Source organism: Primulina eburnea, chromosome 15, assembly GCF_022965805.1.
Source record: "Primulina eburnea isolate SZY01 chromosome 15, ASM2296580v1, whole genome shotgun sequence".
In the NCBI taxonomy this organism is placed as follows: Eukaryota; Viridiplantae; Streptophyta; class Magnoliopsida; order Lamiales; family Gesneriaceae; genus Primulina; species Primulina eburnea.
The window spans coordinates 18,291,666-18,302,592 of NC_133115.1; the positions used below are offsets into that span (position 1 = coordinate 18,291,666).

Below are 10,927 nucleotides of genomic sequence, written 5' to 3' on the forward strand. Positions count from 1 at the left end.
GTCGCCTAAATCGCATATTTAAACCAAATACTATTTCTAGTTGGTTTAACCGTATGTTGATTAATATTTTTGAAGCTAATTTCAATCTATTCTCTTTCGAGTCAAGATCAAACAACAAACATGCAAATAATTGGCCAAATTAAGAGCACGAAAATTACGCAAACATTAAATAATAACATAAAGTAATTCGTAAATCAAATAATCCGATGAATAAACAAGATCAAAAGTTTGATCCTATCGTGGTCTCGATCACAATAAAAACTACTCCATAAATTCAAAACTAGAACAAAATCTAATATTCGAATTCATGAATGAAAATAAGAAAGCAAGAGAAGAGAAAATCTCAATGATGGTGCGCGGATCTTGCGTGTGAAGTGCGCGGTTTTTCTCTCGTTTTTCCCCAAGCCGTCGTCGCCTTCAAGAGTCCGAAAGTTCTCCATTTTCTCGTCTCCAAAAGTCGGCTCCCCAAAATCAGAAAAACAACCCCTTCTCGTTTTTTAGGTTTTTCCTTTTATTTCCTTCAAAATCACGAACAAATCTTTGCCAAAATCTAATTCTGATCTCAAGGGCACGGACCCCGTGCATGCATCAAGATAGGGGTCCTTGTAGACTCTGCTCAAAAATTCTTCCGGAACACTGGACACGGACCCCGTGTACAAGTCCGTCGCGGGGTCCGTGTAGACTCTGTCAACTTTCACTCTCAGATGCTAATGGATACGGACCCCGTGTACAGGTCCGTTACGGGGTCCGTGTAGTCTCTGTAAACATCTTACCTTGGCTTCTGAGGCACGGACCCTTGCACGATGTCCGTGTATTGGTCCGGGAGTTCTCCTTGTGCTATTTTCTCGGGTATCTCTGACATGACATTGCGACGCTTGACTTTTCTTTCTTTTCTTTGGCTTTTATCATCTTTTGGTCAAACCTGGAAATGACAATAATAACACGAATCAAGCGCGAAACTCGGAATAAAAAATGCCAGATAAGCACGAATACGACAAAATAAAAATTCGTGCTTTTCAACTCCCCCACACTTAACCTTTGTTCGTCCTCGAACAAATCAGACAAGAAATAAAGATGAGACACATCTTAGATTCAGAACTCAAGTAGTACAATCAATACTTCTCAATTTGTCAAATTCTGTCACTCCCGGTCAAAAGATCATGTTTCGAATACCATGAGGTTCGTTTTCATCGCAAATCAAGATCCAACCTTACCCAGTAAAGATCAACAGAATGAGATGTGTGTAGTGTGCATGTCAGAATTTAAACTCATCAACAGCTACTTGGTTTAAGGATCACTTATGTTCAACATTATATATATATATATATATATATATATATATATATATATATATATATATATATATATATATATAGAAACACCCCATATGCTTGACTTTCATACCCCTCTCTACTAAATGTTGAACGATAATGACTTGGTTAATAGGTCTTTTTAAGCTTATAATGTAAGGCCAAGGCTCACGGCTACAATAGAAGGCATGGGAATCAAAAGTGAGAGAGAATAAATATATTCCTGCAGCGCATTCATTCAACTTCTAACTCGTCACCAATCATTGTACTTATATCATATTTAGAGCTTCTGTTATCTCCTTCCTTTCTCATTGTCCTTCAACTTTCACCCGCAGATTTTTCGGGTGTCTTCAATACCATACACTTTATACCATTTTTTTTCTTTTCTTTTTCAATCATAAATCCACTTCTTTTCATTCAAGGGTAATTCAACAACTCCTTCACATATGTCTTTTCTACACCTGTGAGTGTTGGAAATTTTCAAAACGCTCGAAGGGTTTGTTTCTCTCAAAGTTCGGGTAGAATAAAAGTGTATAGGCTAAAATTTTGTTAGTTGATGTAGGACATGAAATAAATCACGAATGTGGTCTAATTGTGTGTCATTGACACACACCATTCGATTTTTACAGGCTCAAGAGGGGTTATTAGAGACAATAAATGATATATCGGGTAGGCTTGAAAGGCTCAAATAGTCCAAAGATCGCCTAAATCATCCTCAAGTAATCATCAGTTCGTATTTTCGCTTCGATGGCTAATCAGATGAGTTCTAGGTTGTTCTATCTCTTTTTTTTTCTTTTAGTTCTCCTTGCACCAATTTACCATTAACGAGTAAGAGTCTGACAACGTGCATGAAATGAAAAGTCAATACAAAACTGGTTCATGCCTGACTCTCTCCTTGAAACTACGACTCCTCTCATTCCATATTAGGCATAAAACGATTTCTCGGGTGATCAAAAAATATAACAAATTAATCCGGGTATCAAGTAAAACAAGGGTTCTTTATCTAGATATAGTCTCATCCTACGTGAAAAGTTTTGTTTAGTGTTGTGCAATGATTGTGTAACAAGACTGGCCCACCCTCACACTTTGACAGCGACACTTCCCTCAGTGTAAAACAATGTAAAATGAATTAACAAGACAGTTAAAGCGGACACACTTCCCTGGAAAAATGTCGAGTGGATGGTGACAATGGGGTAGAACGCATCAATTCCTGAAAAGAACGACATTGAATACAAGGAAACATAAAAAAGGAATAGGAAAAGCACTCAAGCAATCGAATAAACTCCAAAAGATAATAAAAATAAAGAACATGTCTCATAACAGCAATAACAACATACGAATGAAATGCGCAAATCTATAAAAGCGATAAAGTCCTCCAAAAATCCTAGAATAAAAAGAAGCTGACTACTCATCATCTGATCCTAGCTCCAAGTACTCCAAGCCATCAAGTGCGGATCTGTCCCAAGGTGTAGCATAGATACCGTCTGAAGAAGACTGCGTCCTGGACTGGTGCTCGAGTCGAGCCAAGCGAGTGCATATGTCGTCCATGCAATCAAACATGGACGAGAAAACCTGTTGTATACCTCTCGGGGCTCGCTGTCAAGGTGGCAAATCAATCTGAGGTGCTGCTCGGGCATCCAATGCCGCTTCTTCTGTCACTCGATCTTCGTAGACTCGCTCGTTGGCTGTAGGGGGAGGCACCGGTGGGTCACGGGGGTGAGGAATGACGTGTCGACTCCCGGGATTGCGGTACAAGTGCCATGTCGGAAGATGAAGTACATGCCCTGCATGGCTTGAGCGGTGAGCATCTGTGTAGAGTTGGGCAGGAGGGAAGCTCACCAGTGAGATCGACGCTGTGGGCCGCCAGTATCCTGGAGATGATGATAGAGAAGGGTGCATATGGCGTCCTATTCTTCGTGGGATCAATGTGGGCCACTGATCGCATATGTGAAATCATAATCGACACAACCGGGATAGCAGGAATGGACCCCAAGCCATTCAACATCTTTTCAATGATATAGAGATCCATACGACGGACCTCATTGTTCCCAGCTTTCCTCGGAATGATATTCGCCCCTGTGAAGTAATTGATGAGGCGATCCAGCAGTGGGAGGGACGTCGGGAAGACACTGAGGCGGGAATCGGTAGGAGATGTGAAATAATGTAGACGGTACCGAGCATGCGAGATCCGGAATGTGATGTCGGACATGAACAAATCCAACTGATTAAATACCACTGGCGGCCCTTCATTAGGGACATTCAACAGAGCGGCGAGTTATGCGCTAGTCAACTCAATCGGAACGCCTTTGTGGTAAGTACGCAAATGAGGCCACCCGGTGATCTCTTTCTCCTCCACATTTGCGTAGAATTGCCAGACCAAGTCAGGGTAATAAGGGCCGGCGATATCTAGAAGAAGACCCCATCCAAATTTATCAAATTCGGCCCGGAGTGGCACCTCGTTGTCAATGCGTGGATGAATGGACCGCTCAACAATGACTGAGTTCCCTTGCAGCGTCGAGTACCACTCAAAATTCTCTTGGGAGTTGAACCTTGAAGCATCAAATGGCAACCTGGAGGACCCAAAAGATGAGGATGTACCGGCCCGAGCACACTTACCAGTATTTCGACGAGGAGGCATGGCGATGTAAGCGGCTAGATTCAAATATGCAACCAATGAATCACAAAAATCCCAACTCAGAAACACAATCCAAATTGATCCCAATCAACCAAAACAATACACAAGACGATCCCAACGCAATGATAAGTAATCCACAAATAATATGCTCAACAACAACCCGAAGCAATCACTAAATATGGAACCAGTCAATCCAAGAACAATCGATTCCCAACAATCTAACAATCTAAGAACGATACCCAACACCTTAATCTGAAGTAATGCACAATACTCGGAGACTGGAAACAATGTAAAGCCACGCTTACCGGAAATATGAGGCGTTATTTCGCACAAGGTGAAGGCGGCGGTAGTAGGGCGCTGCGGCTGGTGGAGAGGCTGAGCTGGTGTATGAGGGCAAGAGATGGCAAAAATCGACGTGGGGCGGCGTTGGACGGAGATTTCTTTGCTGAAGGCGGCGATGGGAGGAGAGAAGAAGCGATTTGAGATTTGGGGATTTAGGAAGAGGAAATCGCGATTTTATTCTGAGGATACTCGAAAATAGGAGGCACGGACCCCGTGTATGGGTCCGTGTAGAGGTCCGTGTACACTCGGGAGTTTGGAAATTGTGAAAGGGATGGATACAGACCCCGAGTAGGGGTCCGTTAAAAGGTCCGTGTAGGCTCGGGAAAATGGCAATTTTGAAGAAGGAGACACGGACCCCGTGCATGGATCCAGGAGAGGGTCCGTGTCGACTAGGTTAATCGAATTGCGAATTTCACAATTTTTTTTTTAAAAAAATTTACCCTACGCAACCTACGAACAAAACATAAATGCAAAGCCAGGAATGTACAATGCTATAAATCTACACGTCAAAATGAAACTCAATCAAGCACACAAGATGCAAGAATTGTACAGAACTTCCCTGGCTTATTTAACGTTCTCAATCCGCTAGTCCTGTTAGAATCCCCTACACTTTATCAATCCCACCGTCAGTGAATAAATTACCTGCACCACCATTAACTGAGATTAGCTCACGAGAAAAGTAAAGAATAATAAAAAAAATAGAAACTAAAATAAAAGATGAAAGTAAAATAAAGCTAAACACTAGGTTGCCTCCCAGCAAGCGCTACATTTATAGTCAATAGCCTGACTGTACTCTCATTATTTAGTTTGGATCCTGCAGATCCAATGTGGTTGGTTCATCAGGCATGGTACCACCATGATAAACCTTCAGCCTATGTCCATTCACCTTGAATGCTCCAGTTGCTTCACTAGTGATCTCCACTATCCCATAGGAGAAAACTTGCGTGATGGTGTATGGTCCTGACCACCGTCAACGCAACTTACCTGGCATCAATTTCAGTCGAGAATTGTATAACAATACAAGTTGTCCCACCAAAAATTCTCGATGAACGATGTTCTGATCATGCCAGCGTTTGGTTTTCTTCTTGTAAAGCATGGCATTCTCATATGCATCCAACCTAAACTCATCCAATTCGTTCAGTTGCAGTACTCTCTCGTCACATGTGGCTTTAGCATCAAAATTTAAAAATTCAGTAGCCCAATAAGCCTTATGTTCAAGTTCGACAGGTAGGTGACACGACTTCCCATAAAAAAATTTAAAATGAGACATGTCAATGGGGGTTTTAAAAGCAGTGCGGTAGGCCCAAAGTGCATCGTCAAGTTTTCTAGACCATTCTTTCCTTGAAGCACCGACAGTCTTCTCAAGAATGCATTTTAGTTCTCTGCTCGATACCTCGACTTGGACACTAGTCTGAGGATGATAAGTTGTTGCCACCTTATGTCGGACCCCATACTTAGCCAACAGACTGTCAAACTGACGATTACAAAAGTGAGTACCACCATCGCTAATAATGGCTCTAGGTGTGCCAAAACGTGAGAAAATATTTTTCATAAGAAATTGAATAACAACCCTAGAATCATTAGTTTTGCATGCAATTGCCTCCACCCACTTACACACGTAATCTACAGCCACAAAATTATACTTGTTCCCAAAAGAAACTGAGAACGGACCCATGAAATCGATACCCCGCACATCAAATATTTCACACACAAGAATATTATTGAGAGGTAATTCATGTCTCCTAGAGATATTATCTGTGCGCTGACAATCTGAACATTTTGTGACATATTCATGTGCATCCTTAAACAGAGTAGGCCAATAAAAACAAGACTGGAGGACCTTAGACGCAGTTCTAGTTGCCCCAAAATGGCCTCCAGCCGGACCCGCATGACAATGAAACAAAATCTCACTTACCTCTTCCTGGGGAATGCATCTACAGACTATGCCATCTGTACATATTCTAAACAAATAAGGATCCTCCCACAAATAATATTTTAAATCTGAGAAATTTTTTTTCTTTTGCTGATAAACAAAATAGGGAGGAATGAACTTATTGGATAGATAATTAACGAAATCGGCATACCAGGGTAAACTGTTGATCTCAAAAAGTGGTTCATCCGGGAAATCATCGCGAATAATATCCTTACCTTGAATAAGATTCTCCAGACGTGAAAGATGATCTGCAACTTGGTTCTTTGTCCCCTTCGTATTGATTATCGTCAAGTCAAATTCCTGCAACAGAAGAATCCTGCAAATTAGCCTTGGCTTTGCATCCTTTTTAGACATTAAGTATTTGAATGCTGAATGATCGGTGTGCACTACAACTTTGCTCCCAATTAAATAAGCTATAAATTTATCCAGAGCAAAAACCACAGCAAGAAGCTCCTTCTCTGTAGTGGCATAGTTCAGTTGGGCAGCTGACAATGTCATACTAGCATAGTAGATGACATGGATGCATTTTTCCCTCTTTTGCCCCAACACTGCCCCTAGAGCTGTGTCACTTGCATCACACATCATCTCAAATGGTGACCCCCATTAAGGTGCTATCATCACAGGTGAGGTGATCAATTTCTCATTCAAAATTTTAAATGATGTACACATTCATCAGTAAAATCAAAGCGCACATCTTTTATCAGCAAATTGATGAGTAAAAATCTTTTATGAAGCGCCTATAGAACCCTGCATGTCCTAGAAAACTACGCACTTCTCTGATGTTTGTTGGGGCTGAGAGTTTTTCTATTAATTCAATTTTATCCTTATCAACTTCAATCCAAGTTTCAGAAATTTTGTGCCCCAACACTATTCTCTATCTCACCATGAAATGGCATTTTTCCCAATTTAAGACCAGATTTGACTCCTCACATCTCTCTAAGACCTTAGACAAATTAATCAAACAAGTATCAAATGAAGATCGAAAGACAGAAAAGTCATCCATGAATATTTCTATAAAATCCTCAATCATGTCATGAAAAATCGCCATCATGCAGCGGTGGAAATTTGCTGGTGCATTACATAGACCCAATGGAATTCGTTTATATGCAAATGTCCCGTAAGGACATGTAAAAGTGGTTTTCTCCTGATTTTCAGGGTCAATAGGAATTTGCATATAACCCGAGTAGCCATCCAGGAAACAATAGAAAGGATGTCCAGCTAACCTTTCCAACATTTGATCAATAAACGGGAGGGAGAAATGGTCTTTACGGGTGGCATCATTCAATTTTCTATAATCGATGCAAACACGCCACCCTGTAACAGTTTTGGTAGGAATTAATTCATTGTTCTCATTTTTTACTACCGTGATCCCACCTTTTTTCGGAACTACTTGTACTGGACTTACCCACCTACTATCAGAAATCGGGTAAATAATACATGCGTCCAGTAGCTTTATCACCTCTTTCTTCACCACCTCTTGCATAGCTGTGTTCAGACGCCTTTGAGGTTGGGTAGATGTCTTGTGATCGGCCTCCATCAGAATTTTGTGCATGCACATGGATGAACTGATCCCTTTTATGTCTGCAATACTCCAACCTATGGCTTTGATATTATCTTTCAGAACTCGCAACAGCTTTTCTTCTTCCGTACTTGTCAAAGTAGAGGACACTATTACTAGCAATTTATCATTATCAAGCAGAAATAGATATTTTAAGTGCGAAGGAAGAGGTTCATCTCTAGGATTGAGACTTCTTCGATGGATGACTTTAAAGGTCTTGGGACATGCCCAAGCTCCCTAATCCTAGAGTTTACCGTTTTTTAGATCGGTCTGCCTGCTTCCAGATAATGAATTCATTCGTCCAACTCTTTATTTCCCAATTATTGCGGGCATGAATGGTTCAAACAGACCACCAAAGGATCCTCACCAAGTAGTTCCTGCAAACCATACTCAATAAACTCGTCAGTAGCATCAATTCTAAAACAATCAGATGTATCATTGGTGTATTTGATGGACTGAAAAACTTTAAACACTACACTCTCATCATTCAACCTCAACACCAACTCACCCTTTTGTACATCTATCAGCGCCTTCCCAGTGGCTAAAAACAGTCTTCCTAAAATAAGAGGAATCTCACGATCCTCTTCCATATCTTACACAACAAAGTCCAGTGGGAAAATAAACTTGTCAACCTTCACTAAAACATCCTCTACTACTCCCCTAGGGTATTTAATAGATCTATCAGCTAATTGTAGGGAAATTGTAGTAGGTCTAACTTCACCAATTCCTAGCTTCTCAAAACATGAATAAGGCATTAAATTAATGCTTGAACCTAAATCACACAAAGCTTTACCAAAAAACGAAGTTCTTATGGTACAAGGGATAGAGAAGCTACCTGGGTCCTTAGCTTTTGGAGGCAACTTATTTTTTAGAATTGCGGAACATTCCTCCGAAAGCTTCACTGTCTCAAAATCCACTAGTTTCCTCTTGTTTGATAAAATTTCCATAAGAAATTTTGCATAGAAGGGAATTTGAGCTAAAGCTTCTGCAAATGGGATAATTATGTGCAGCTTTTTGAAAATCTCAAGGAATTTTGAATATTGGGTATCCAGTTGCAGTTTCTTTGCTCTTTGGGGAAACGGGAGTGAATTAATATCAACAGTGAGATTTGAGTTTAGAGACTTACCTGTTTTCCTTGCATCCTCGGGCCCTTGCTTGGATGACCCATTTTCTTGCACATTTTCCTCAACATCAACTACCTCTTGCTTTTGGGGGGATGTCATCGTGACAGCATTGACACCCTTCGGATTCTTTTCCATGTCACTAGGTAGTGAACCCGGAGCACGTGTAGCCATTTGTGTCGCCAACTGCCCTAGTTGAGTCTCCACCCTTTGCATCATAGCATCGTGATTTTGCCATCTCATCTCATTCCCGGATATGTACTTGGCTAGCATATCCTCAAGAATCGACTTGCTATCCTGTGGCTTGAAACTGTGTGGCATAGAAGGTCCTGTACCTTGCGGAGGTTTAGGTGGTTGCTGAGGAGGCTTTTGCTGTGTAGTATGCTGTGGAGGATTAAAATGTGGTTGCTCAAAAGAATTCTCTGATTGCCTCCACCCAAAATTTGGATGATTCCTCTAGCTCGGATTATATGAGAAACTGTATGGATTATATTTTTGTTGACCTTGGTTCCCCACATAATTCACTGAGTCCCTTCCACAACACTGTATTCCCTCACAAGACATATCTGGCATGAATGGCGTGTCACTAGATGATGATCCACCAACTATCTCAACGTTTCCCTGAATTTGATGCACTGGCTTGGCTGGTATTGATTTATTTGCCTGTAACTGTGCCATCTGACGTGTCAATCCATCAAGCTTTGCTGTGATCGCTGTCAAAGCATCCATCTCAAGAAATCCGACTTTCTTCTCCCTACGGTTGTCTTGCCAACCCACATTGCTCTCTGCCATATTAGATATGATTTCAAGCGTCGTGGTTGGCGTTTTCCTGTATAAGCTACCGTTGGCCGCTGCATCAATCATAGATCTCACAGGTAGATCCACCCCATAGTAGAACGTCTCAACCTGCTGGCCTATTGAAAAACCATGTCTTGGGCACATTCTCAACATCTTCTTAAACCTTGCCCACGCTGATTTCAAAGATTCTCCGTCTCTCTGTCTGAATGATGTGATTTCATTTTGCAATTGTGTAATCTTAGTTGGGGGAAGTACCTGTGCATGAAGACCTCGACTAATCCATCCCATGTAGTGATAGAACCAGGTGGAAGATCTCGAAGCCACTCCATAGCCTCTCTTTGTAGGGAAAATGGAAATAATCTGAGTAAAATGGCATCAATACTCACCCCATTCCACTTGATTGTATCACAGATTGACATAAAGTTCTCCAGATGTGCATTGGGATCTTCAAAAGGCGATCCTCCAAATATGACTTGGAGTTGAATCATTTGGATGATGGCTGGCTTCATTTCGATAGTGTTCGCTTGAATTGTAGGGCGGACGATACTAGAGCCATATCCTCCAAACGCTGGTCTGTGAAGCTCCATTAAAGTACGCTCATCTTCTTCTTCGGCCATGTCTTTAAATTCTGGTTTAAGTTCTACTTCAGATTCCTCCTCAGATTCGAATTCAAGAGCCAAGTTGTTGTTCTTTCGAGCTCTACGGATGCGACGGAGAGTGCTTTCAATCTCTAGATCAAGTGGCACTAGACTTTCGACGCCTTGAGCATGCCTCATATAACACGAGCTAGACTCCAGCAATCAAAATTCAAGTGCACAATTCAAGCTCCAAAGAAAGAAAAAATCTGAAATAAAAATTTATAATAAAAAATGCTTTTAAAAAATAAAAATAAGAACTAAGAACAAATGCCTAGTCTCAAATAAATAATTTATCCTAATATTAATCAAATAATCCCTGGCAACGGCGCCAAAAACTTGACCGAAGATTTCGGTTGAGAATAATTCTAGCAAGCGGACTAGGTCAAGTTATAGTAAATGGACGACAAGTCCAAGTATCGAAATTTCAGAACAGTTTGACACTTGGGAAATTTTCAAATTCCACAAAATGACCGGGAACACACAACAGTCTAAACTTTGATTATTATCACTCATTGGAATTAATTAACCAAAGATTATTCAATGTCACGATGAAATTCCCTAAATTAACTATAAATCTATTTCTAGAATTTAT

The 10,927-nt window shown here is 40.9% G+C and overlaps 1 protein-coding gene across 1 annotated transcript; it reads right to left on the reverse strand.

The window, feature by feature from the left end:
- Nucleotides 1-8,371: 8,371 nt before the first annotated feature.
- On the reverse strand, nt 8,372-10,473 carry LOC140815511 (uncharacterized). Its single transcript, XM_073174599.1, has 3 exons — nt 9,953-10,473; nt 9,403-9,899; nt 8,372-9,321 (listed from the first exon to the last, which is right to left on the reverse strand). The coding sequence occupies exons 1-3, from the start codon at nt 10,471-10,473 to the stop codon at nt 8,372-8,374; spliced, it is 1,968 nt and encodes a 655-aa protein (XP_073030700.1).
- Nucleotides 10,474-10,927: the final 454 nt, after the last annotated feature.